Here is a 25,234-nt window from a genome sequence, read left to right on the forward strand (position 1 = left end):
GCAAAAAACCACGCTTGGGTCGCTTTGCCGCCGGGAGCTTTCAATTTTGCGCAAAAGAACTCGGCAGATCTTCCCCGCAAACAGGTTACGGGAACGAACAGCTTCCGCATTACCAGGATCTGAATTGCCGGTTATCCGCTGCTGCACCTATTTGCCCGGGGAAACATTGCAGGGTTCTCCAGGAAACGTGCGTAGATCATGGGGATGGAATATGTTATATAAACCAGGGCATTTGTCGAACTCATTGCCGAGGAATAGTATCAATTCAAGCCTTCTCTCTAAGCACTTCTGAACAATGTGGTTAATCAAGGCCTGTTCCGTCCTCGCCGCTCTCTCCACTGTAGCTGCTGACAGCCCCGGTCCCACCATCGACTTCTCCTCCAACACTGGAGAGCCTCAGCATCTCGCTGCTGGTATCCTGTACGGTATACCCGACGATGGGAACCAGATCCCAGATGATCTTCTCTCTGGCTTTGGCTTCAACTACTATCGCGGTGCAGGTGCCCAAGTCTCTCATGGATGGAGTTATGACGAGGCTGGCTTCCAGCAGCGTTTTGAAAGCGCGCATAACAACTACATCGTCACGCGTCGTCACAACGGCGGCTTTGTCTTGTTGCTGAATGACCTCTGGGGCTTTGATTGTTCTTCTAACAACGATACCTCACCTGGTCCAGGCGATAATGGCGATTGGTCGTCCTATGACAAGTTCGTTCAGGCGATTATTGCCAATGTCAAGAAGTACAACATGCAGGAAGGCTTGGTCATTGATATCTGGAACGAGCCAGAGGGGGGCTGTTTCTGGGGCCGTAGCATTGACCAATGGCTTCAGATGTGGGGTCGCGGCTGGCATCAATTCAAGTAAGTACTAGATACCTCTGAGGACGGATGGGACAAGAACTGACTGTCTATTCAGTGATGCCTTCGGGGACAGCGTGTTGACATCCGGACCAACTCTTGCAGGCGAGCCGGGAACAAACGATGACTGGTGGACCCAATGGGCCCAATTCGTCAAGAACAACGACTCCATCCCCGACCAATACGCATGGCACGAGGAAGGAGGCTCAGGTTCCAACTTCGAGAACAGCTACGGCGTCCTGCAACAAATTCTCACTAAATACGGTCTTCCCCAACGCCAAATCAACATCAACGAATACGCTACGTTCAATGAACAAGTCCCCGCCGGTTCTGCCTTCTGGATCTCCCAGTTCGAGCGCCGTAATGCTATCGGTCTTCGCGGCAATTGGCTAGGAGGCACTCAACTTCACGATCTGGCCGCTAGTCTTCTGTCCAAGCCTGACCCCTCGGACTACGCTTCCACGGGATACTTTGCCAATGGAGACTGGTGGGTGTATAACTACTACTCTCACAACATGACGGGACAGCGCGTTTCGACTTCGGTGTCTTCCGATGGAAGGCTGGATGCTTATGCAACGGTGGATACTACGGCGCGCACGGCTAGAGTATTGCTTGGCTGCCATCCGCCTACGACTGGTACTTATGATGTGACATTCTCTGGTCTGACAAAGTTGGGTCTGCCATCTTCTGGAACACTTCAGGTTAGGACTTGGAAGTTTGCTGTGGGCAGTGATGTGCATTACAGCCAGGTGGGTTCTCCTCAGGATCTGGGTAACTATGGTCACACTATTAGCAACGGTCAGGTTACCTTGCCGTTCTATCAGACTGATGATGTGACTACATACGCATGGGAGTTCAAATTCTAGATCCTTTTGTGTATTATCAGTCGGCTGTTGGATTATGTGGGTTGGGTGCGGGAGGATGATTAGTTTGTTATAAATGTTGACGGGTAAAGGCGAAACGATTCAGTTATTGGCAAGAGTATTAGTTAGTAGTGAATTTGGATGAGATCTCGACAGCTGCATAAGACCAGATAATTGTAACCCGACGAATAAGAATGGAGGCAAGAAGGGCGACCCGGGAGTCGAATCTATCGCATTCAAGTCTATGATGAAGCTCCGCTTCGAACTATATTTACCCGTTTACACTTCTTGCTACGAAGACTATATCCCTTCATGTGTCGCTATTATTCTGCTTTCTCTCCTCTCTACTTCTCTTGACCCAGACTCCGAGGTCACTCCATATAGCTTTCTTTTCTTCCATGGATAGGTTTGCTGCTAGTCCGCTAGTGCTTGTCGCTACAAATACCTTTGCTCCATCCCACACTCTGCCGCGGTTGTCCCGTCCTTGAATGCCATCCTTGCTTCTGCCTATATTCTCGGACTCATCTTGCCATCCATATTTGAATTCCTCCTTCGTGGGATCACATCCATACCTCCACCTCCAGACCGCCTCCCATATTCCCTTGCCAACAAAGCAAACAGCTTCAGGCTTGTATATTCTTATCTTATCCTCCAGCACAGGCGTCCCTTCGGCCATCTCCTGCTTCGAAAGCTCACTGGTAGTTCGGCTTGGCCTCCCAACGAGGTTGGTGTTGCCCATGGCGTAAAGGTGGGGTAGATCACCGTCCTCTTCAGGTAGACAGAGTCGGTCTGTGCAGCCAGACGTATGTAGCAACCTCCAGAAGTGGTTGGAAGGGTGAGCGTAAGCATGGCCGGCCGTGGCAGTCTGAATCCCGGGGTTCATGCCGACAAAGACGCAGATGAGGTTGGGGACCAGAGTGTCACGGAGTAAGGGGAGATGGGCATATTTCTTGAGTCTAGCTTGGCTGGTACGCGGTTTGCGAGTCCGTCCGTGACGCTCCAAGCTGGAGGATAAGACTGAGCCTGGTCGAGCTCGTTTCGCTCGACGCGGTATAGAGGCTTCAGCGTCGCTGGGGGTGTTATCGGAGGTGTGTAATACTTGGGCAAGACGCCGCGATCGTCTGGTGACTTCCATACGCGCAGGCCAGCGGTGGCGTCGTTGGTTTGAAACGATTAAAAGGTACGTTATGGTCAGATAAAAAGAATTCACGCCGGCTATGAGTTGTATAGAGATTTTTAAGAATCAGGGAAACCTCCGACTTGTGACGTCGATGGGGCGGGCACTGGGTGACTTGTAGAAGATAAAGTGAGATGTTAGCTTTAGCAAAAGGACATTAGAATGACAAAACTTTAGAATGTGCAGTTGTTTACTGCTTATTATCTTTCAAAATAATATTTTGCCCCATAAATGAAATTATAGTTTGTTGATCTGCATTGTCCAGGGTTTCATGCCCCCCTGGCCTACGGTAACCCCTCGTTTGTTTGAGCTTAGAGGTTAGGGTAGGATCGGCTACGTGTCTAGAATCAGTTTTCCGCGACGCGGAATAAGCTACTGCGCCTCGTTTTAATTTGCAATGTTTAAATACGTACTGTTACTAGTGAAACCTTGTAACGTAACATGACTCAACTTCTGGTGAGTTATAAGATATACTCATGGTGGAGTATGTACTTGGATTGCTAAGCCGCAAGCTTTCTCGTTTTGTTCTTACTTGACTACCAGGCAATATCACTTTCGAAAGGCCCGGCTTGATCTAAAGAAGCCAGAAAGCTACCATCGAAGATTACTAGAATGGTCACCCTTCTGGATTTGCCAGATGATCTTCTCTGCGTAGCCTTTACGCACTTTTCGTCAGAAAAGGACATGAATGCCCTGGTGCAAACGAATCGCTACCTCTTTGGGTTGTTAAATTCTTCCCTTTATCACCATAACATACAATACTCAGGCGGCTCAGCTCTCGCCTGGGCAGCTGGTCGAGGACGTCTCAGCACGGTCCAGATGATCTTGGGAATAGGGAAAGACAACATAGCTGTCAAGTGCCTGTTGGAGGAAGCATTCCAGTTGGCAGCAGCACGTGGCCATCTTTCCATAGTGAAGCTGCTGCTCAGCAAGAGCGTAGGTGCAGACCAAACGGTATACGGCTGTAGCGCCTTGCAAGAGGCGTCTTTGAACGGCCATGACAAAATAGTGGAGTTGTTGCTCGACGGTGGCGCCAACGCCAATATACAAATGCCATATATGGGCAGTGCCTTACAAGTGGCCCTCTCTAAACGCCACATCGGGGTTGCAAAACTTCTCATTGCTCGCGGTGCTACCCCGATGGCGCGAGACGGGGGATATGGTGGCGCACTTGCCGCTCTTGCGGATGCAGGTCAGGAAGATAATGGGATGGTAGAGCTAGCAGAGACGCTGCTCAGCATGAGCGATGTTACCATCCTACCTGAAGATCTTGCAAAAGCTATTGAGGCTGCTTCGCGAAATGGGAACCAGAGAATTGTGAAGCTACTGATTGAGAGAGGGGCCAACGTCAATGGAAAGACTGAACGCCATGGCTCTCTGCTCCAGGCTGCTTCATTTGCAGGCCATAAACAGGTAGTGCAGCTACTGCTTGACAATGGCGCTGATATCAATACTCAAGGTGGAATCCACGGTAGCGCTTTGCAAGCTGCATCATTTTCAGGCCACAAGCCTATAGTGCAACTACTGATTGAAAGAGGCGCAAATACTAACTTGAAAGGTGGTATCTACGGAAGCCCTCTGCAAGCAGCCTCGTTCATTGGCCACAGACAGCTCGCGGAGCTGTTGATCAGCCACGGCGCTGAGATCAATGCTGAAGGCGGGCGATTTGGCAGCGCTCTTCAAGCAGCTTCCTCTCTCGACGGCAACAGAGCTGTCGGCGATGCCAGGGATGATTTGAGCTTGGTTGAGCTGTTGCTTGATCAAGGTGCCCATATCAATGCTCAGGGGGGACATTATGGCACCGCTCTACAGGCAGCATCGGCCAGCGGTCGCAAAAGGGTGGTAGACTTGCTGATACGTCGTGGCGCAAACGCCACGGCGAGGGGCGGCTTGCACGGCGATGCTCTTGGAGCCGCTTGTTGGCATGGCCGCGAGTCAGTAGTACGGAACCTACTGGCCAACGGCGCTGGAAATGCCAACATCAGCAATGCTCTGCAGGCCGCCGTGTCCAGACGCCATACACAAGTTGTAAAGCTGCTTGTAGGTTATGGTGCTAGTCTTGATTTGCAGGGCAAGGATTTGAGCGACATGCTTGCTGCGTTTGTGGATGCAGATGATGAAAGCGAGGAGACAATAGAGCTTGCAGAGCTACTGCTTGATCTCGGCGATGGCATTATTGCACCAGCTACGGACGCTGCGGCGGGTCTCGCTGCGGCTTCAGGACGTGGTAGTCAAAGGATTGCAAGGCTACTGATAAACAAGGGCGCCGATGTTAATGCAGATGCCGGACATTTTGGCAGTTTCCTACAGGCAGCATCATGGCACAGCCGAAAGGAATTGGTGGAGCTGTTATTGAAAAGTGGCGCTGATGTCAATGCCAGTTGCGGATGTTTTGGTAGCGCTCTACAGGCAGCGTCGTGCGGAGATGCTCAGGATATAGCAAAGCTGCTTATTGAAAATGGCGCCGACATCAACTTACAAAACAACCGCCCCCCTGCCTTGGTAGCGGCATGCGCTACAGGATACGAGAAGATGGCTAGGTTGCTGCTCGACAATGGTGCCGACACCAGCATTCAAGACCGGGAGTACGGTACTGCTTTGTATGCTGCCTCAAAGTGTGGCAACCAGCAGCTGGTGCAGCTTCTCATCGATCATGGTGCAGATGTCGACGTTCGCTGCGGAGTATACGGAAACACCCCTCTTCAAGAAGCCTTTTGTAAGGGACATGGACAGGTGGTGAAGTTGCTGCTAGATCGTGGTGCAGATGTTAATGCCCAAGGCGGCGAATATGGCAATGCTCTTCAGGCCGCCTGCCACAGAGGCCATAAGCATCTAGTGCAGGTATTGATCGATGCCGGCGCTGATGTCAATGCTCAAGGTGGAAGATACAACAATGCTTTGTATGCTGCATTGGAAGGAAACCATATGCCAGTGGCTCGCGTACTTATCAACAATGGCGCCAATATTCATGTGTTTAGTGATGAGTATGGCAGTTCTCTGCAAATGGCATCTCTCAAAGGCCTGGATCAGATGGTTAAAATGCTGATTGATGATGGCGCTCCTATCAATGCACAGGGCGGGAAACACGGTCACGCTCTTCAGGCAGCTGCCTTCGGCGGCTCAATCGATGTAGCACGGCTCTTGATTGATCAAGGGGCTGATGTTAATGCTCGAGGCGGACAGTATGGCAGTGCACTCTGCGCGGCGGTAGTCCAAGGCAATACACAGCTTGCTCGTCTCTTAATCACCAAAGGGGCCGATATCAATGTTCAAGGTGGACAGCATGGTAACGCTCTTTCAGCAGCCATATTCAGTGGCAATAGTGAATTAGCTGAGATGTTGATAGAAGAGGGTGCTGATATACATGCAGCAGGAGGGCGGTATGGCAATGCTCTACAGGCTGCTGCGTTCAAAGGAAATCAACAGCTAGTTAAGCTACTGATCGATAAAGGAGCTAGTGTCAATGTACAGGGCGGCGAATATGGTAACGCCCTACAAGCAGCTTGTTATGGAGGCCACGAACAACTTGCAATGTTCCTGATCGGTCAAGGAGCAGATATTGCCGGGCGGGGCGGGGTCTATGGCAATGCACTCCAAGCAGCCGCAGCGGGAGGTCACGTACAATTGGCCGTGCTTTTAATGGACCAAGGCGCTGATGTAAACGACCAAGGTGGACACCACGGCAATACTCTCCAGGCTGCTGCCTGCGGAGGTCATAAACAGCTGGTCAAATTACTGCTTGACAGAGGTGCTTTTATCAATGCTCAAGGTGGAGATGACGGCAGCGCTCTGCAAGCAGCTGTTTGTGAAGGACATGAAGAAGTAGTGCAACTGCTCCTCGACGCCGGGGCAGATGTCAACGTACAAGGGGGCTACTACGGCAATGCACTTCAGGCAGCTTTATCTACGCGCAAAGTGCAGCTAGCCGAACTGTTGATAGCACAAGGTGCTGATATCCGTGCAGATGGGGGATTCCATGGCAATGCTTTACAGGCTGCTGCTTATGGAGGCAGCGAGGAACTCGTCAAGCTGCTGCTTGACAAAGGAATTGATGTTAACATTCAGGGAGGGGAGTACGGTAATCCTCTACAGGCGCTTCGTATACAGGATCAGCGCCAATTGTGAAGCTATTGATAGACCGAGGAGCCAATGTCTCTGCGGTTGGAGGAAGTCACGATAGCGCTCTTGAAGCCGCATTGTCACAAGGACATCAGTCTATTGTGGAGCTTCTGCGTACAAGCGGCGCGTGACAAGCCAGTAAATTCTTATCACTTCCGGGAATTGAAACTGAATCATGTTTGATATGGCCAGTTTGACGGTTGGAGATGTTGAGGTGTAGAAAATTCTCATTTCAAAAACGAGAAGAGCGTTATTGATAGTAAACCTGAATTGTTTGGAGAGAAATTGTAAGCTGATCATGAACAACAGCTTGATGTTTTAACTGCTGCTGACAATTCAAGTTGAGAGGATGGTCAAGTTTAATAGCACTAAGCTTACCCTGTACCTACCGCACTCTAATTGGCCCCTCAAGCGTTAGGGGACACTAACGCCCACGTGGTAGCGCTCTTTGGCTGCCGGGGCCAGGGGAATCAGTCAGCAATGACGCCAACGATTTACGATGCGTTGTTTACAAACCTCAACTCCTTTCAAATCCTCGACATGCGCCCTTGAAGGCTGTAAAAATGGTCATTTTGACTTCGGTTCGCAAGTCACCAGCTTATTTATATGCGAAAACATACTGTCTCTGCTCATTGGTCTCCTTGGTCCAAGCCACGCCTGTTTCATCAAGAGTTCGGGTAACTCATACAAGAACACGTTTTCGAAACGGTCGAGTTGTCGTGTCTTTGCCTGCGATACAGGAAGAGAGTGATACAAACTTCCGTCATTTACCGACTACACAGCCGGCAAAAGTCTCCCTCCCCCAGAAAACTAGGGGCATAGTTGGAAGATGGTATCAAAGAGCTGTTGACTTGGCATCAGTCAAGACACTCCTGCAGAGGGACGAGACGGACGTCGCAACATATCCGGAGCTGCAATGGGATGCTAAAGTGCGGCAAGGATCCTCTCTCCATCATGAGGAACAAAAGTTCATTGAACTTCGCAAGTTGAGAATATCATCACAAGGAGAAGATTCATTACATCGCTTTTTAGACCTCCCTCCTGATGAGAAGGTTGACCCCCGAGATGTCCCGCTCATCGCGCTGGGCGGCTCAGGTGGTGGGTACAAGGTGATGTACGGCTTCACCGGGTTTATTTTAGCTGCCAAAAAGCATGGCCTATGGGATTGCATAACCTGGACGGCTGGCGTTAGTGGAAGTTGCTGGACCCTTGCGGCTTACTACACCATTGCTCGGCATGACATACAACGGCTGATTGATCACTATCTCACTGTGGCGAGTGAGCTCGCACACCCAATGAGTATCCATGCCTTGAATATGGTTGCACGAAGTAAACGAGGTGTCTACTTTCTGATAGGTCCCCTGGTCAGTAAAGCGCAGAAGAGTATCATTGGGTTGGGAATCATGGATTTGTACTCGACTCTTACAGCGACATATCAGCTTCTGTCGAGAGAGCCAAAGGGTAGACTGAGCAGAGCGACATTTCAATGGTCCAAGATCTGGCATCGATCGGGCATAGACAAGGGATTGGAGCCGATGCCGCTTCTCGCAGCTGTCAGACGCGTGCCGAAGTACTCATATGAGCCAAAGACAATATTGGCCAAGGCTAAAGATGCGAAGAAAGAGCCTACACCTCAACAGATTGACTCTGTCGAAGGAAATGACCAAAAAAAACCAGCAGTCTCTGCGAACAGACGGTCCAAGAAGCTCTTCCAGTACTTCGAAATCTCACCTCTCGAGGTTGGCAGTCTAGACCTCAACCGTTACGTCCCAACTTGGGCATGGGGACGTACCTTCATCTCTGGGCATTCGGTGGATCGTCGGCCTGAGCAGACATTCTCACTTCTATTGGGCCAGTGTACTAGTGCCCCAGCGGGACCTCTAGCGGAGTGCATCAAAGCTCTCTTGGTCACTATACCCAAGAACACAATAGTGGCACGCTTGATCACGATACTCAATAACTTGCTACAGTCGAAGCACTTTGAAGGCTTTTGGGGAAATCCGATTCGTGCAGGACATGATCCGAATCCCTTTTATGGACTTGAGAAACCTATAGGGATGCGAGAGCATACTTCAGAGCATTCCATGTATATCTCGCGAGTTGCTCATCAGCATCAACGAGGGATGCATAGCAGTGATAAATCCGTGTCAGATCCTGCGGCCTTACAGTCACAATCCCTACCGCCATGGGAAGCACAAGGACGTACAAGACTCATGGACTCCGGCATGGCGAATAACCTTCCCAATCATATTCTCGCTCGACCTGAGCGAGGCGTTGACGTTTTTATCTCGTTCGATGCATCTTCAGACATTCATACTGGTGCAGCTGTGCAAAGACTACATCACTTCGCTGCCGACTTCGACATTGAGTTGAGAGATGTGACGCGAGAGTTTCACAACCCACAGCGGAATAGAGTCCCGTGCTCAAGTCATGCACTAGAAGTTGAATCCCGATACATAGATCACTGCGCCAAAGTCTTTCATGGAAAAAGACAGAGTGGACAAGATGTGTATATCATCTACTGCCCGCTCTTACCAAATGGCACAAACCCCGACTATAATCCTACGGTAAGTTTGGTAGCTCTTATCGAAGTGTCTGCTGACGATAGTAGACTGCGTCATTTTCAACTTCGACCAATCTCATGTGGGCGCCAGATCAGGTGAAGAGCGTTCTCTCGACAGCAGAAGCGAACGTTACTAATTATGCTATTGATACGATAAAGGGAGTGATAAAGAAGGTTTATGAAAATAAAAAGAAGCATAGAATCGATATACATAGAACCGAACCATTCATGAGATGACAATACACTCACCATTCCACACCCAAATTCTCTGTGCTTAAATATCAGCCACAAGGCTCAACTGCAACATCATTCAGCCCAGCTCGCAAATACATGGCCTTCATGAGATTTTCAGGATCAGGCTTGAACCAAGCCTGACATTTTGGACATAAAGCGCTCCTGACACTCCCTCTGAAGTCTGCCAATGCAGAAGTGTCGAAGCATCTTGGGCATCGATATTCGAGCTCGAAAATACTCTCATGTTCCGCAGCATGACGCCGAAGCTCCTCATCCACTTTAGCATCGAAAGCCAGTCGTTCAGCATTTGTTAGTCCCTTTTCTAACCAATAAACGTCGTAGAATCGCAAAAGACGATCTTTATGCCCTAAAACATTAGGGTTCTCGATTTTGAAGCTCCCATTATCTCCCCATGCGCTTCCCCATGAGTTTAAAAAGGTTAGCGACTCAGGGCTGCAGCTCATCAACACAACAGCATGGCCACCGTCATGCTCTTTGTCAAAGTGAGGTGCCATTTGGGCTTCTGTTAGAACGGCAGATCGCATTGGGGAACTTTCATTGAAATGGTCACGGAACGTGTCCCAGCCGTCATTCGATAAACCAAACGTAGCAAGCACTGGGCGACGCCGGAGCACTGCTTCGCGGGCGCCTTTCTCGTCAACCTCTCGGAAGTGGAGGGGGCGGTACCAAATGCATGCATCTGACAATACCTCCTTAGTAGGGTGTCCTTCTCTTATCTCTGGGTATTCAGATAGAATTCTATCCCGTATCTCAATGAAAGAGGGAATGCCACCTTCTCTAGAGACAATGCGAAGTAAAGCCATGTGTATGACGGATGCTACGGCGTGTGCATAGCAGATGGGCCTTCGACCCTGGTGGGTAGGCCTACCTTGAATGGCAAGGTGTTCATTGTGGACATAATCGTCAAGACGGACTCTGCCAACAATGTCCAATAGCGCATCTGCTGAACCAAATCGGGCAGAGAGCAGCATTGAACAGAACTCTTCCAATGCTGTGACGGTACAGACTATGGAAAACAGGGCAACCTCTCCGGCTGAAGGAATCGCCCAACCAGCAGCGGCTAAGACAGGAACTGGATGTGTCAATGCATCGATACGCTTCGATATCTGGAATAAATTGCGGGTGCCCTCATCCCAGAGCGGATTGATCTCAAAGTGTAAGGCCCGCTGGGGGATAGACCGATCATCTGTAAGTTTGACTGTTGCGATTGATACTTTCTCACTTTTGAGATCGCTAGCGACAGTTGACGGATCACCATCTGTTGAAATACCGTCCGACATAAGTACGAGTACGCGCCGGGTCGCTTCAGGCTTGCTTCGAAAAGCATCCAGAGCCTTCTTTAGGGCGTAACACATAGGCGTAAGACCATAAATGTACTGGCGAATGACGTCAAATAGGTTGTCGTCTTCGCCTTCTAGCACATTTCCTGAATCACGGTCCTGGTGGTCCAACCATTGGTCTTGGAGTCGCTGAAGAATATCCACAACTTCGGAGATAGGACGAGGTCTGAAAACCTCAAAGTCCGACAGCCAGTCCCGCTGAATACGCTTGGCAAATGCCAAAGCTTCAGATCTTTCGACCCTTGAGTTTTCGATCGAATTACAAGCCACTTCACCGGCTATCATAGTAGCAAGAGACACGACAGGACCTACAAAAGTGCCCCCTGGAACGACCATCGAAGCGACGTATCCGAGGGCTGCTCCAGCACTTGCACTTTGTTGCCGACCTTCCGAGCGTAAGTTGTTTACCTCCTCTTCAGGTGGAATGGCATCAATAAATCGATGCACTTGGTCAGGATGTAGTTTTAGATGCGCGTCGACAATTCGAGCCTGTCGGCTAGTAAGTTTGGTCTTGATGTGTCTTGATACATATGACACGTTGTTCGCGTTCGCTCGGGCGATGAGAAGATCATGACCAGATAAATTGTCTCCCGAATCTTCCAGCAGAGCATTTGCGATCCCACATAGGTCCGCTGCTTGAGGATTAAGATGCCCTCTAGACGTCTGTAGTCCAAAGACACCAACGAACATAAAGGCATCAGAATTCTGCTGGCGCTCCGCTTTTGCTAGCTTGAGCGCTGCTCGAAGGACAGCTCTGAGTCGATCACCAGCTGGCTCATTCAATTGACCTGGCTCTAAGGCGCTGCGCATTGAGCCTGAGACGTCGAGCAGGCAGCCGACAAGAATTGGGGGTGTTGGTTCGGGCATGATAGATAATCTAGTAACCAGTGGAGATCTCGGTGTTTAGATGCGACAAACTCCTAAAGGGCGGCTGTAGTAATCCTAATAAGAGAGCAAACATTTCTGAGCCTGACAAATGCTGCCTAAGATCTAATCTTGCTGGTTGAGACGTCTGGGCATGTACGTCTCAAGCGGGGGTTGAAAGGGACCTCCTTACTGGACGCCAGTTAGCAAATTGATGCAAGATGATGTGGCAGACACACCTCTTTCCACAAACAAGACTGCTATATAGAGAGTAAGTTCCCACAATGTCTGAAATATTTAGCCATTGAAATACAGATAACTGCAGAATTTGATATCGGACAATGTCTTCGTTCAGATACAAACCTTTATCGACACCGCGATCCATTCGCTTGCTATCGATCGCTGAAGCAGTTAACAGCGGCAGCGGTGTTTTGACATGCTATCTGACAGAGGTCTCTCTCAACTCTCCCATCCTCAATTATCGCGCCCTCTCATACACATGGGGGGACCCCGAACGAACTACCCGTATAATTGTCAATGGGGAATGGCTAGTTGTGAGGCTCAATATTGAGGATTGCTTACGCCACCTGCGACTGAATCTATACTGCTGCAATCGGCTGTGCATCTGTCAGCAGGAGTCTCAGATCCCAGTCCCTCTCGACCATCGATTCACTTTTCCAACACTATTGTGGGTTGATGCTATTTGCATCAATCAAGATGACCTTGATGAACGAGCGCAGCAAGTAGCTCTCATGCAGCAGATTTACTGTCGCGCATCGTCAGTCCTGGTATGGCTTGGAAGGGCTACTGAGCAGACGGTTCCTGCATTTCGTCTTCTTCTTGGACTGGCAGACATTTCCCAATCGAATGCAGAAGATCAAAAGTCTTACATCGCCCACGTCATCAAAGATGAATATTTTAAAGGTCATTGGAAAGCACTAGGCGAGCTTTTTCAACGGGAATGGTGGCACCGCGTCTGGACCATTCAAGAGGTTGTTCTGGGTTCAAATATCCTTCTGATCTGCGGCCCATTCGCGGTAGAATGGGACCAGATAAAACAGGCTATTTCTGTTGTTCAGCAATGCCATAGTTGTATGAATGAGCTGATAGAAGCTACAGCTTTCTCTACAACGTATCGTTATCTCTTTTCATTCCGAGTTGACGCCTTTAGGATGAGCATGGTTGAATCCCTGAAGGCCTACACAAGTCAAAAGAAGGACACCGGGTCCTCACAACGGCCCTCTTTGGGTGGATGTTTAGCAATTCTGTTAGACATCACAAGAGACTACGACGCAACGGATCCTAGAGACAAAGTATATGCTGTCATTGGGTTGTTGGAAAAAATTGGATTTCAATCACCTCTGACGGTCAGTTACCGCATTTCTGTTGAGGATCTTTATACCCATGTGGCAAAGATTATACAGAGGGACAGTAAGACGATGGATGTCATGAGCTACGTGGATGTTGAGCCCTTAACCCGCCAAGGGACACCCTCTAGCCTACCGTCATGGGTCCCCAACTGGACTGCACCTTCGAGCTACATGTCAATATGTGGAGAATCTCGTGATACAAAGCCAAGGTTCAGCTTCACTGGAGACTCCAAGGCTCTTTGCCGATCCCCGTCGAACGAGAACACAATTTTTCTTAAGGGTTTTATATTCGACACCATAAACAAGATAGAGTCGCGTTACGTCGATGTACAGCCTGGTCTAAAGCTAGAGGGTGTAAAGCGGTATGGCTATAGGATAAGTTGGAAACCACCAAAGGCCAGCGATAGGTTCGAATATCATGATTACTGGCTTGCTTGGCTTGGCTTTCAATCAGACTTTCCTAGTCCTGAGACCGAAATCCCGCGACGAAGTGGAAAGAAGATCCGACATATAGATGTCAAAGCCTTTAAAACACAAATCTCAGGTGTCGTAGGAAGCACAGACGTATCAATGAAGGTCGGAGATAAAATATGTGGTCTGCTGGGCGCCAAGGTTCCCTATATCCTGCGACCATGTGGTAACTCGTGGGTATTTGTTGGTCCCTGGTAAGTACAAAACAAGTAGTCTGTGCTGTTACTGACAACTATAGCTACCTGCTTGATCCCGATGTTATGAACGGTCTGTTGATGAAAGAGTTGGATGCCGGAAAGTTTACGCTTCGAGATTTCATCATTGAATGATTTTCGAGAAGAGGGATAGGCATTATAGTGTCAAGAAGCTACTATTTGTTGCCGTCTAGCGTGGTGAAGCAGAGAATCTTGGTGCTTGCTACAGATACCACTCTGGACAAAAGAACTTTGACATCACCCCAGCAGTCGCCAATGACGATGTGCTCTATGCCAACTAGGCTTCGTACGTACAAATATCTTGAAATACACCAAGTTGATAACCTGCAAGGGTAACAAGCTAAAGTATCTATACTCCATAGTGTAAATAAGGCGCCCAATCAGCTCAACCGTAGTTATTGCTCGGGCTGCTAATCAAAGCTGCGTCTCTGACTGAACGCAATATCGAATCGTTGGCTGCGTCGTCGCCATCAGATACAACAGCACCTCTTATGTTTTGGCAACTCTGTCTTTGTCTCATCCAGCTGTTTCATAGCTCACGAGTCGCCTTGTGTAGCCCCCTGCAGATAGATCTAGGTACCTTGAAGGCCTCACAAATATCCACTGTTTCATCTCAACGTATCAAGGTATGGCTTCCGGCAGGGTTGTTACAAAGTTCGACGCTGGAATACAGGTCAGAAGTGTTACAATACTCTGAGGCGATCACAGACCAAGATAGCAAGGCTCTTTCATGCTGAAAGGCGAAGATGGTGATGATGTTCTTTTATCATGGGCAGCTGTTAGCTCAGACTCGAAAGACCAAACCTTGGAGACTCTGAATTTGACCCTCGAACGATAGTTTCGACTCGAGGTAGCTGAAACGCAGTTCTGAACAGTGAACTCATCTCCGACAGAGATCCCATGGACTTGCCCCGCCTGGATAAATATTCTCGAACCTTCTATCGTGTATACCTGAGGCCTGCATCATTGAAACAACCGTTCCGTGGAGCGATTGGTGCGACACATCCTCGTTCACCTTTGTCAAGGTCGTAAGGGCTTTCAGAAGGTGATGAGTGAGTGCGCCTCGTTTCTGGGTCTTGTTGACAAGGACTTCCATGGCTTTTTCGTGGGGACCACAAGCTGTGATGATCGTGTAACCTTCGGGATTGACAAGTCAATCTCTATCAATTCTTGCATCACGCCCAGGAATGCCTATGGCGTCTTTGCATTCTCGCTCCTGTTCAGCTCTGTCGGCATCAAGCGCCTCGTACTCCATAGCCCGGACTCGGTCGCCTCGAGTCACGGCGCCCGAAAAACAGCGGTCCAAGGCGACAGTGACAATGAGACCTTTGTCGACCATTCGTTTGAGAGCCTGTGCTAGAAAGCGCCCACGAAAGTAGCTAGCACCATGCTCACCATTCTCATAAAGAACAAGGCTTGGCTCACCAAAGCCAGTTCCGCCAATGTTGCCGTCCGACAGTAATTGAGTACCATGCCCGGAGAAGTGGATGTACACATGATCGCTCGGTGTCGTAGAATCAATGATTAAGCGAAGCTGCTTTAAAACATTCGCCCTGGTTGGCCTCGCATCGGGTGTCTCTGGTGGATCTTGAGTGGATAGATGATCCTTGGGCACAGTGGCTGTGAGCACGGATGTATGGATTGCCGTAGCGCTGTGCTGTTCAAGATAGGCCCTGATGTCGTTAACATCGTCGACACTGCCATGAGGATGGCGATCCTGAGGGTAATAGTTGATTCCAATCAATAGCGCCCAGCGCGATGAAGATTCTTTAGTGGCGGCCATCAGGGTGATTCTAAAGGATCATAATAGGACCATGTTCTTGTGTGGTCTGATTAAAAGGAATGAGAAGTTGGACTGTTGGATGATAAGCATTGACGGTCCCTGGTATTATTGGGGATGAGTACATGCACAACTGACGCTCCGCGGACGGACTGAGCCTATAAGCTGGGGTTCGCCAAGAGGCAGCTTGAGAGACTAAAAAGTACATCAATCACAAATGCAATTACTTGCGACGTTTCCACCTACGGAAGAAGGTGAAGGTCATTAGCCTTCTCTGCTTCTTCAATATTCTTGCAACATTAGCGTCACCAACTTTTGGACAGCAATACAGGCTTTCCAAGCAGAAAGATGTCGTCAACTACTTCTGATATCGAACTGGGCCAGTACAACACTACTACGCCAGTATCGAGGACAGGTATCCGTACACACAGCAGAAGCTGGAGACTCAGGTGGCCAAACCTGAAATGGCCGTCATCTGCCTGCTTCTTCCTTCCGTTAATACCGTTTTGGAACAAGAGTGCTGCGGTAATGCAATTACCGCAAAGTAAGCAAGGCTGTCAGAAGTGCTTGTAAGCGAGGCTAATTGTTATCAAAGTTGAGGACTACCCCAAGGGATATCCCCAATTCTCGTCGTTGATATCTTCGCATGAATCATTTTTTGTCGCACGAAGATTTCGAACGTTCGTGCTCGATTGTCACTGCTCAAACAGAACCGTGTCGTTGAACTAGAGAGCAAACTGCACAAGATTGATAGGGACGAAGACAGGCCACTGTTCCTCGGCAGTTGTCAGCGGGATCAGAATACAGACAGGGCTAAGGTCGTTGCTGAGCTTGATGAAGCTCTGGAAGATTTAGGTAAATTTATCTCCAGCTCTGATGGCCTTGAAGTCGAACTACCCTGTCCAGGCAAGTTCCTGTTAAGAAGTCGACAGATTTTCGAACTTGACCAAGCAGATCCTCAAGCTGTGAAATACCTTCAGAACTGGGTCAATGGTGGATGAAGAGTCAACAACTGATCATTGCGGGTGCCACGTAAGTTGCCACGATGTCTGTTATGTAATTTCTGCTACCCATCCCCAGATATGCTACAGTTCTTACGGTTTTCTTATCCGAGTCATCGGGTTTACCTTCAGCCTAAGGTTTGCCTCTCCTTGACTCGATCTTCCATTCAATAATACCCTATATTTGAGCTATTACTTAGTACAAACTCTGAAGATGAATTATAATATCATGACTATGTACGACCACATTTAAACTCGTCCTAAACGTTGAAGGCCATTCCTAATATGATACAGTGTTTATTAATTACAAATACCATTTCTGTCTGTCTGTCTCAAGCTCGAGTCTTGAAGTCCATGGCTCGGAAAGTAAGTTGCCGCGGAAGGTTCCGTGCCAGCCAAAGGTATCCATCGTGCTAACTGCAGGAAGTTAGCTTAGAATTATGTAGAAGCCTGGTAGAAACCGAAACCGAGAATGGCGACCAGGTAAACTCCACAACCATAAGGTGCTGACACGTAAATACGGGCCTCAGGAACCTCACCTCAACCCATCTCGGAGACATTTCTTTACTGAAATTGATCATACTTATCTCGGGGCAATATTTAGACCGTTTTCAATGCAATGGAATTGCTACAGACGTATGAAGCTTCAGGGTCAAAGCTCAAACGGGTCCCGGGTTTATGATAGACCCCGAGACCCGGAGAGTCTAACGATTAATAGAAATGGATGTCGATCCACTATCATTACTAATGTAGGTCGAATTCCGAGGAAATGAGGTCATGTACTTGATGCCAGATGGCGAAATATACTGTATAACGTTACTATCATACTGTTTCTAGTGCCATCTATATAAGAACTGTTGGGTATCTATAACTTAACTACGGAATCTCGTCATCGGAAGACAACACACAAAAAAACTAACAACCAAATACGAACATCATGAAGGAAGCAATCGTCAAGAAAGATACCTCCGTCGAAATCATCGACTCTCCAATTCCCAAGCCAGGCCCAGGCGATGTCCTCATCAAGGTCATCATAGCTGGTACGCCAACTCATACTCTCATTCTCGCAGTATAAATACTAAACTCTCAAGGCACCAACCCCAAGGATTGGAAGATTCCTATCTGGATGGGTGACGAAGCTAACACAGGTGATGACATCGCCGGCACCGTCGAAGCCGTAGGCGAAAATGTCGTCGGCTTCCACAAAGGCGACCGCGTAGCCGCCTTCCATGAGATGAGAACTCCCCACGGTGCATTCGCAGAGTACGCGACCGCACCATACTACACAACCTTCCATATTCCCGACTCAGTATCTTTCGAAGAAGCTGCTACCATCCCCTTGGCCGCGTACACTTCCGTCTGCGCTTTGTTCCAAGAGCTTGAGATCCCCGAGCCTTGGTCACCTCTCGCCAAGACTGAGACCAAGCGCCCTCTTCTCATTTACGGTGCTAGTACTGCTACTGGAGCTTACGGTATCAAGCTAGCCGCTGCTGCTAATGTCCATCCAGTCATCGCAGTTGGAAGCCAGCGCAGTGCGTTCATCAAGCCATTCCTTGACGAGAGCAAGGGAGACGTGCTTGTCGACTATACTGCTTACAAGACCGAAGATGAACTGGTCAAAGCCATCCAAGACGCTTTTAAGAAGGGCGGTGCTCCAGATGGTCGATGTTGGAAGGCTTTCGACAGTGTCTCGGAGGATTCCACCGTTAGGACTGTGACAAAGGCCATCGCCGGTCCTCCAGACTCAACTGGCCGCAAGCCAAAGGTGACCAATATCTTAATGAAGAAAGAAGTCGAGGGTGCCGATCCCAGTGTAGATATTGTCGTCTCAATGGTTGGCCAGGTTCATGATAAGGATGAGAAGAACAAACTACTTGGTGTTGTATGGGGCGCAGCCTTTGCTAGGGGTCTCCGGGAGGGTTGGTTCACAGCTCATCCTTACGTTGTGGGGAAGAACGGTCTTGAGGGATTGTCTGATGGTCTGAAGGATTTGAAGGAGGGAAGGACTCGGGCGCAGAAGTTTTTGACTGTTATTGGCGAGACACCGGGTGCTAGTGCCTGAAATGATGTCTGTTCAGATATATGATGCTTTAAATTGAAATTATTTGACTAAGGAACATTCAGAACGGCTAGGGACTGAGACGCCAGCTTATGCCATCTTAAGGCATAGTAAATCTATCTCAAGATCACTTGTTAGTCCTCTTCAGATACCACAAACTCATCTTGAGATGCTACTGAATTCGTCGCAAGGCCACTATTAAGTTCATCGAAGATTGCTATTTAGTTCGGTACGTTAGGACAGCCTCAGTAAGATTATCTGAATCAATCAGCCACTTAAACCCCATGCCTACTGCTCTGCAACCACTCCTGCAAGCCCCTCTGCGCAGCCTCCATTCCCTCCCTCACAATCTTAGCCGACTCCTCAGCAGCCTGAAACGCAGACTCAGAAGCAGCAGCAGCCTTCTTCGCCTCTTCAATCTCGCCGTTTGTGGCCATAGTAACTGCCTCTTCAGCCCTCCTCGCAGCAGCACCTCCAGCCCACGCCGCTCTACGCTCAGCATCTTGAATAGATGCGACGGTGTCACTAACAGACTTGGCGACGTTTGATGCATTCTCAGCGGTGTGTTCTGCATGACGACGAGAGACTTCATCTTGTCGCGCTGCGTTTTCGGAACCCCGGACGGAAGCTTGGGCGGCACGGAGGAGAGCAACTGTTTCTCTTGCGCGCTCATGGGCTGTTTCGGCGGATTGTCTGAAATAGGTTGCTAGTCTTTCATTCTCAGCTTTTTGCTTGTCGTCGACCTTTTCTGTTTCTTCGCAGATGATAGCGGAGGCGATGACCCTTTGAGCTTGAGCGACTGCATCCTCAGCTGGGGCCGTAGCTTCAGCAAGAGCAGACCATGCACGAGATGCGCAGTCGAAGAAGTCAGTCAGTCTAACCGAGTTCGCAATAACAGCATCGCGTCGCGCTTCAGCTGCAGCGTTGACCATCTGCTCCTCGTACTTCTTCGCCATAGTTCCGAAATCTCGAGCTTCTTCAGCAGCGGCCTTTGCACGGGCAGCGTTCTCGGATACGGTCCAGGCGATGGTACGGACTTTCTCCCGGTATGCGAAGTAGATATGGACCCATGTACCGACCGTCACACTAATTAGGCAGAAGCCAAAGATTGGTAGCAGAGTGGGGGAGAAGAAGGGGACGACGGCGGTGAGTGACCACCAGTTGACGACGAGCCAGTATGTCTGGGCATGCTCAAGGTAGCAGAACCGAAGAGGCCCGTAGATCTTGCTAATGGGAGCGAATAGGTATGCAGCGGCTGATACGGTTGTCGCAATACCGACGAACATGTATTGAACCCATGGTTGGAAGGGAAGAGGCAGGTCGTAGTAGAGGGTCAGGTAGTAGGCCAAAGACATCAACGAGCCGACTGGAATGAACACAAACATCAGTACCTAGCTTTCGACCGACAAGAGTGAATTGTCTTACCTTTAAAGTACGTTCCAACCCGGCTAGATATTGTCTTGAAGTCAAAGAATGGCCCCAGCAACAACTTCCAAGAAAGGGTACTGGTACTTTCCTGGCCATTAGGCAGAGTCCAGATACCGCCAAAATACAGCGCGACGATGAGAATTAATGGGCTCGATATTTGAGAAAGGATAATATTAAAGTCAGGGAAGATAGTAAATTGGTTTAGGACAAGCGCGACGAATATCGCGGTCTTGATATGCGGCACGATTAACCTGGAGAGCGACTCCAGGGCAGGAAACAAGTCCTCGCTAGAATTAGATGAAGTCATGACTTCTAAAGTATTAATACAAGATGAAGTTGAACTTCAAAGGAATCCTACAGAGAGGTTGGGGATTTTATTCTCCATTTTGGACCGAAAGTGAGGCGCTCAGTGCCCAACTCAACGTGCAGCTGCAGCATGCATAACGACGTGGAATGCAGAGCCGAGATTTTGATCCAATCGTAGTCGGCCAGCTTTGTTTACCTTAAGGTATTCGAATGGGGAAATCCACAGATTTACCTTTGAGATGAACAATTGGTATAGAAGGTGACAAATCTGTAGTCTAAGGAGGCAGGATCCATGTCAGGCCGCAACTTTTCTTACGCGGCTGGGCGCAGTGGAGATGGCCTCATTTTGCTGACTCCACTTGGGGAGATCAAATGATTGAGAGTGTTCAAAGTGGCACGGCAAAGATGGAGAGTGTTGAGCGAGAATTTTGGATTCATTAGATTAATATTTGTGGCATTGTACGGCCCGGGTGGACTAGCCAACCCATCCTGCAGTTCAACGCCTCGAGCGGAATTATTCAGGTCTCAATCCTCCGCTGTGAGAAGCCTCATCATTTCATTACCCCCGTGTTTCGATTGTTTACCTTGACGAGAATGGATCATCTTCAAAGCTACACATAATTAATTATTAGCATACATATCATTTAATAGTGAGGCAGCTTCGACTTACAAGATATTTCCGAATCCATCGTCACATACGTTTCGGCCTTGTACCAACGTGCACCCAGCACCTTCTTGTACAGGTCGACCGCCAGGGCCTCAAACCACGGGAGCTGCGATAGCTGTTGATGGGAATGAAAGTAGGGCTATTGATGAGAGTCTCATGGTGAGCGGAGTGGCGGCGCTACCGAGGATGTGAAATGGGCGGTTTCAAGAGGGAGAAGAGATTTGGTGATGGCGATAGTGATAGTGATTCGATCTGTGGGAGCAGGAAATGGTGATTTAAATAATGCCCAAGCACGGAGGATACATTCTAGCTGTTGAAACACAACTGCGATATCGTATGTCCCTGGTTTCAGCCTCGAGCAAAGCGACGTTTCGGCCTCAGTCAGCATCCCTGTCAAAACATCACCAGGTTTCAGCTTCATTTTGACGCCACATACCCTAGATGTTCGAGGTTTAAGCATCTTTCCAAGCTTGACAATCTAACTCATGGTGTTTTACATTGGAGCGACACGCATGTTGACCGATAACAGGCTGAAATATAGTTGTGCAATAAATCTTGTTTTTGTGTAAAGCATACCTATCTGGTTTGCCAATGCCGCATCCTGCTCACCATCTTCATCAACCCCTCCTTCAAATTCACTAATACTCCGTAGTAAAGCTGCTATTCTCAATGCTTCAATAATCGGCTCTCCTCAAGCTTAAACGTCTGCAGCACGCCCTCACAAGGCGGCCCCTTGCACACTGTGATAACCCGTTCAACCAAATCATAAATCACAAATGCCACCGTCATGTTCTGCTTAGATGTATATCCAGTCAACACCGCACTAGGCGTATTCCTCTGGTTCAGATTCGGATGATTGCACAGACTCTCAGGATACGCCAAGTGATCCGAAAACGCCGCCCTGATCTTCTCAGGCGTCAATCTCCCCGCTGCACAGTCTGTTCTTACACCTTTCTCGGCTCGTAAGCATCTGAACCAGGTGCTTCCTCCAGGAGACCGATCGAAAACATCATCACGGCTCAGAAATTCTGGACTGAGGAAGTGATTGCTGTGAATGAGGTACTTGTCGTCAATGTTTCCGTAGAACTTGTACACGCGGGTTGGGGAAACTTCCATGGCCATTGCGAATCCTTCGGCTGTTGAGACGTGTAGGTTTCCTGAGACGTGGCGGGGAAAGGCGTTGATAGCTACTAAGCCCTCTGCGTAGTTGCTGTACTCGAGGAAGACGCGTCTTGCTACTGATAGCGGCAGGACAGGCTTGGGATTCTTGATCTCATGGTAGACTCCGTCTTGGTCAACATGCGAAATGGGCACGTAGTCTTCGCTCGACAACAGTGAATTTGCAGTAACCGATAAGCCAGCCGAGTTCATCCCACTGCGGATCAGTTGCCCAGCTTCAGTGAGGATAAACATTGAAGGTCGGTCCTCAGACGGGTCTGGGTGTACTTCGAGGTAGATGATCAGGTTCTGGTTATAAAGATGGCTGGACATGTCCCAGTTATGCACGGCCAACGCGCGGCCAGACGCCACTGCTTCAGGAGGAAAGAATCCGCTTGTGCATTCGTCATGCCCGCTCATGTCCTGGGGAGTTTTGCCGCCGTCTTGCAGGCGATACATGCATCTGCCAAGGTCGTATCGAGCATTGAGCATGATGACCTCTTCGATCGATACGCCTGCTCCATCTGCGATTCCTCTGATCTCTTCGAGGCCAGTGGGGTAGAAATTCTCAAAGGCCGGAAGGTAGACGGTTTCGATGATCTTCGAGGAGATTGACCTGCGTCCGATATCAGCCAACAGTAGGAAGTATTGGCATCAATGATCTACTTACCAATGCGGAAGCTTGCCTGGGAGTTTGTAGTATTCGACATTGGCACGGACCTTGTCAGCCGCCTGTCTTCCATGCGAAAGCCCCCTCTCATATGGCGTGCCTTCAACAACAATGTGCTGGTAGCGCGAAGCACGAGGGACGTCCGTGATAGAAGTTTCAGCAGAAGGCATGTTGAAAGGCAGTAGATGATAAGAATGAGGTTACTGAACCATGAGCAGTTATCACTAGAAGTAGCACGAATACTTATATCGAATAGGTCTGGCGGGGCGTTCTACCGTGTTCCGAAGTGCAGTCACCAATCCCTCGCTACGCCTGGTAGCGCGTCGCCCGATTGTCCCAAATAGTCCAAATCGGCGACGGATCCAACAACCACGAACCGCCGCCCTTCGTCGCTAGCAAAGACGAAAGTGGCTTATGAGGCGTAAACTGACTTTCGGACGTTCGTTAAATCACAAAATCGTCGCCCATCTCTTGAGCGATCTGGGAAAGATTCGCGCGACAGCCTGTCCCCTCCTCGGCGGCATGCACCTTCTCGATAAAGGCACATGCATTTGCATAATGTTTCCCCGCCTGAGAGCAGTCCTTGATAAGTTGCAACGCCCAGTCTCTGTAGATAGGATCATTTGCTTCAATCGCTGCCATGATGAGTGGAATTGGCCATATCTTGGTTGGAGGCGCTTCTGTTCTGGGCCGCTTGAGCTTACTGTAGAATCGACGGGTGATGCCAATTATGTCTTCGGCATGCCTGGTCTCGGCATAGATTGCGTCATCTGGCCGGTATACTCTTGACGCATAAATGTGCACTGCGTGGAAGAGCGCGTTCGCGGTGAGGAAGATGGAGAGCACTTTGTTTTCTGCCGCTTTCTCCTCGCTGATACTAGCGAGGCCCTAGTTCACCGTCAGTGAGTTCTAACGACAATTATTTATACGTTTTCTTACCTCCCGGATGTTGTCCAATGATGCTCTCGTACTGTCCTCTTGAATCTCCCCCTCAGCAGCACGGTGGCCTCTGGATATCATCCCAAGCAAAGCAACTAGGCGACAAGTAGCCACGTACAAAGGCCTATGAGCCTCATCCCATCGTCGCTCCTCATTCGGGTATAGCAGAGTGTACTCTTCTTGAAGAAAATTATATGACTTGTCCACAGCAAACATCAATCCCAAGTCGTTGCCCAGGCACTGAATAATACGATCATCGCCTTGGGAGAAGAGCGAAGCGCGAGCATCGAGGAAGCAGAACCACACTGCCATTCTACCGTAGACTGACTGTGATTGATCACCGTGGCCTCTACTTTCCAAAAGGCAAGCTTCGAGACCTAGCATCCGCCTCAAAGAAGCCCTCCTTGAGAGGAGGAGGTCAGTCCAGGCAAGAAAATAAAGTGTCACTGAGACGGCATCAAGGTCATCGTCTTGGGTAATAAGCTGAGGCCAAGTGTGGCTAAGTTCTTCATCCAAGCCCTCAAATTTAAGATGGATGCCCAATTGATCCCCCAGAGCTACGAGACTTTTATTGTAGTGCTCTATGGCACTAGCCTCAGAGCCTAAAGTCCCGTTGCAGTAGAGATGCGCTGCTGTCCACGCGTAGAGGGATGATATCACAAATGAATGGCTCGAGTTGAAGCGATTGAAGAAATACGTGTGGTTGTTCCAGGTTTGGCCTTTAGAGCTGTACTTGGACGCTAGATTCTGCGTGTAGTGCTGTGCAAGAACCCGATCGGAAACTGTCTGAGGAGAACTCGAGGAGAGGCTGCCCGCGCTGAGGTCTGTGGGTATCTGACCAGGCGAATCAGTTGGGATAAGCCAGGACTGCGCAGCGCCGCTGTAAAGTACTGAGGAGTCCGGACTCAAATCCCACTGCTGGTCGGGATACGAGTCAAATATCCCATCTATCCAAGGCATCGCTGTCGCATCGAGCATCGCGAGTGAAGATGGTTCAAACGAGTCTGCCGCATCCGTCTCGGCTGTTGGAAATGTTGCCTGGGCCGGTGGGTTCATCTCTGCATGAATCTGTTGCCTCGTCATGGTCTTCCTTTTCCCGCGACGCCTCGTTTGAGACCTGATCTGTTCTGTCTC

The 25,234-nt window shown here is 49.3% G+C and overlaps 13 protein-coding genes across 13 annotated transcripts; 7 read left to right on the forward strand and 6 right to left on the reverse strand.

Annotated features, from left to right (window-relative positions):
- Positions 1-295: 295 nt before the first annotated feature.
- On the forward strand, positions 296-1,721 carry FVEG_08413 (hypothetical protein; the record flags this gene model as incomplete). Its single annotated transcript, XM_018897305.1, has 2 exons — positions 296-858; positions 914-1,721. 2 exons carry the CDS (start codon positions 296-298, stop codon positions 1,719-1,721), a joined length of 1,371 nt encoding a protein of 456 aa, XP_018754925.1.
- A 307-nt stretch (positions 1,722-2,028) lies between these two features.
- Positions 2,029-2,853, reverse strand: FVEG_08412 (TDG/mug DNA glycosylase; the record flags this gene model as incomplete). Its single annotated transcript, XM_018897304.1, has 1 exon — positions 2,029-2,853. The coding sequence occupies one exon, from the start codon at positions 2,851-2,853 to the stop codon at positions 2,029-2,031; it is 825 nt and encodes a 274-aa protein (XP_018754924.1).
- Positions 2,854-3,507: 654 nt separating this feature from the next.
- On the forward strand, positions 3,508-7,020 carry FVEG_08411 (hypothetical protein; the record flags this gene model as incomplete). The annotated part of the gene is made up of 1 exon (XM_018897303.1): positions 3,508-7,020. One exon carries the CDS (start codon positions 3,508-3,510, stop codon positions 7,018-7,020), a length of 3,513 nt encoding a protein of 1,170 aa, XP_018754923.1.
- A 24-nt stretch (positions 7,021-7,044) lies between these two features.
- FVEG_16318 (hypothetical protein) lies at positions 7,045-7,498 on the forward strand (the record flags this gene model as incomplete). The annotated part of the gene is made up of 2 exons (XM_018905568.1): positions 7,045-7,152; positions 7,457-7,498. 2 exons carry the CDS (start codon positions 7,045-7,047, stop codon positions 7,496-7,498), a joined length of 150 nt encoding a protein of 49 aa, XP_018754922.1.
- Positions 7,499-7,577: 79 nt separating this feature from the next.
- Positions 7,578-9,838, forward strand: FVEG_16317 (hypothetical protein; the record flags this gene model as incomplete). Its single annotated transcript, XM_018905567.1, has 2 exons — positions 7,578-9,581; positions 9,626-9,838. The coding sequence occupies 2 exons, from the start codon at positions 7,578-7,580 to the stop codon at positions 9,812-9,814; spliced, it is 2,193 nt and encodes a 730-aa protein (XP_018754921.1). The 3' UTR covers positions 9,815-9,838.
- Positions 9,839-9,858: 20 nt separating this feature from the next.
- Positions 9,859-12,039, reverse strand: FVEG_16316 (hypothetical protein; the record flags this gene model as incomplete). Its single annotated transcript, XM_018905566.1, has 1 exon — positions 9,859-12,039. One exon carries the CDS (start codon positions 12,037-12,039, stop codon positions 9,859-9,861), a length of 2,181 nt encoding a protein of 726 aa, XP_018754920.1.
- A 338-nt stretch (positions 12,040-12,377) lies between these two features.
- Positions 12,378-14,206, forward strand: FVEG_16315 (hypothetical protein; the record flags this gene model as incomplete). The annotated part of the gene is made up of 2 exons (XM_018905565.1): positions 12,378-14,071; positions 14,116-14,206. 2 exons carry the CDS (start codon positions 12,378-12,380, stop codon positions 14,204-14,206), a joined length of 1,785 nt encoding a protein of 594 aa, XP_018754919.1.
- Positions 14,207-14,331: 125 nt separating this feature from the next.
- Positions 14,332-15,875, reverse strand: FVEG_08410 (hypothetical protein; the record flags this gene model as incomplete). The annotated part of the gene is made up of 2 exons (XM_018897302.1): positions 14,332-14,754; positions 14,803-15,875. The coding sequence occupies one exon, from the start codon at positions 15,873-15,875 to the stop codon at positions 15,246-15,248; it is 630 nt and encodes a 209-aa protein (XP_018754918.1). The 3' UTR covers positions 14,332-14,754; positions 14,803-15,245.
- A 461-nt stretch (positions 15,876-16,336) lies between these two features.
- Positions 16,337-16,873, forward strand: FVEG_16314 (hypothetical protein; the record flags this gene model as incomplete). The annotated part of the gene is made up of 2 exons (XM_018905564.1): positions 16,337-16,416; positions 16,627-16,873. 2 exons carry the CDS (start codon positions 16,337-16,339, stop codon positions 16,871-16,873), a joined length of 327 nt encoding a protein of 108 aa, XP_018754917.1.
- Positions 16,874-17,696: 823 nt separating this feature from the next.
- Positions 17,697-18,992, forward strand: FVEG_08409 (NADPH2:quinone reductase). The gene is made up of 2 exons (XM_018897301.1): positions 17,697-17,913; positions 17,965-18,992. Exons 1-2 carry the CDS (start codon positions 17,811-17,813, stop codon positions 18,933-18,935), a joined length of 1,074 nt encoding a protein of 357 aa, XP_018754916.1. The 5' UTR covers positions 17,697-17,810; the 3' UTR covers positions 18,936-18,992.
- A 112-nt stretch (positions 18,993-19,104) lies between these two features.
- On the reverse strand, positions 19,105-20,667 carry FVEG_08408 (hypothetical protein; the record flags this gene model as incomplete). Its single annotated transcript, XM_018897300.1, has 2 exons — positions 19,105-20,298; positions 20,358-20,667. 2 exons carry the CDS (start codon positions 20,665-20,667, stop codon positions 19,208-19,210), a joined length of 1,401 nt encoding a protein of 466 aa, XP_018754915.1. The 3' UTR covers positions 19,105-19,207.
- A 1,332-nt stretch (positions 20,668-21,999) lies between these two features.
- FVEG_08407 (hypothetical protein) lies at positions 22,000-23,331 on the reverse strand (the record flags this gene model as incomplete). Its single annotated transcript, XM_018897299.1, has 2 exons — positions 22,000-23,107; positions 23,162-23,331. The coding sequence occupies 2 exons, from the start codon at positions 23,329-23,331 to the stop codon at positions 22,000-22,002; spliced, it is 1,278 nt and encodes a 425-aa protein (XP_018754914.1).
- A 274-nt stretch (positions 23,332-23,605) lies between these two features.
- On the reverse strand, positions 23,606-25,183 carry FVEG_08406 (hypothetical protein; the record flags this gene model as incomplete). The annotated part of the gene is made up of 2 exons (XM_018897298.1): positions 23,606-24,049; positions 24,101-25,183. 2 exons carry the CDS (start codon positions 25,181-25,183, stop codon positions 23,606-23,608), a joined length of 1,527 nt encoding a protein of 508 aa, XP_018754913.1.
- Positions 25,184-25,234: the final 51 nt, after the last annotated feature.

Source organism: Fusarium verticillioides, chromosome 10 (assembly GCF_000149555.1).
Source record: "Fusarium verticillioides 7600 chromosome 10, whole genome shotgun sequence".
In the NCBI taxonomy this organism is placed as follows: Eukaryota; Fungi; Ascomycota; class Sordariomycetes; order Hypocreales; family Nectriaceae; genus Fusarium; species Fusarium verticillioides.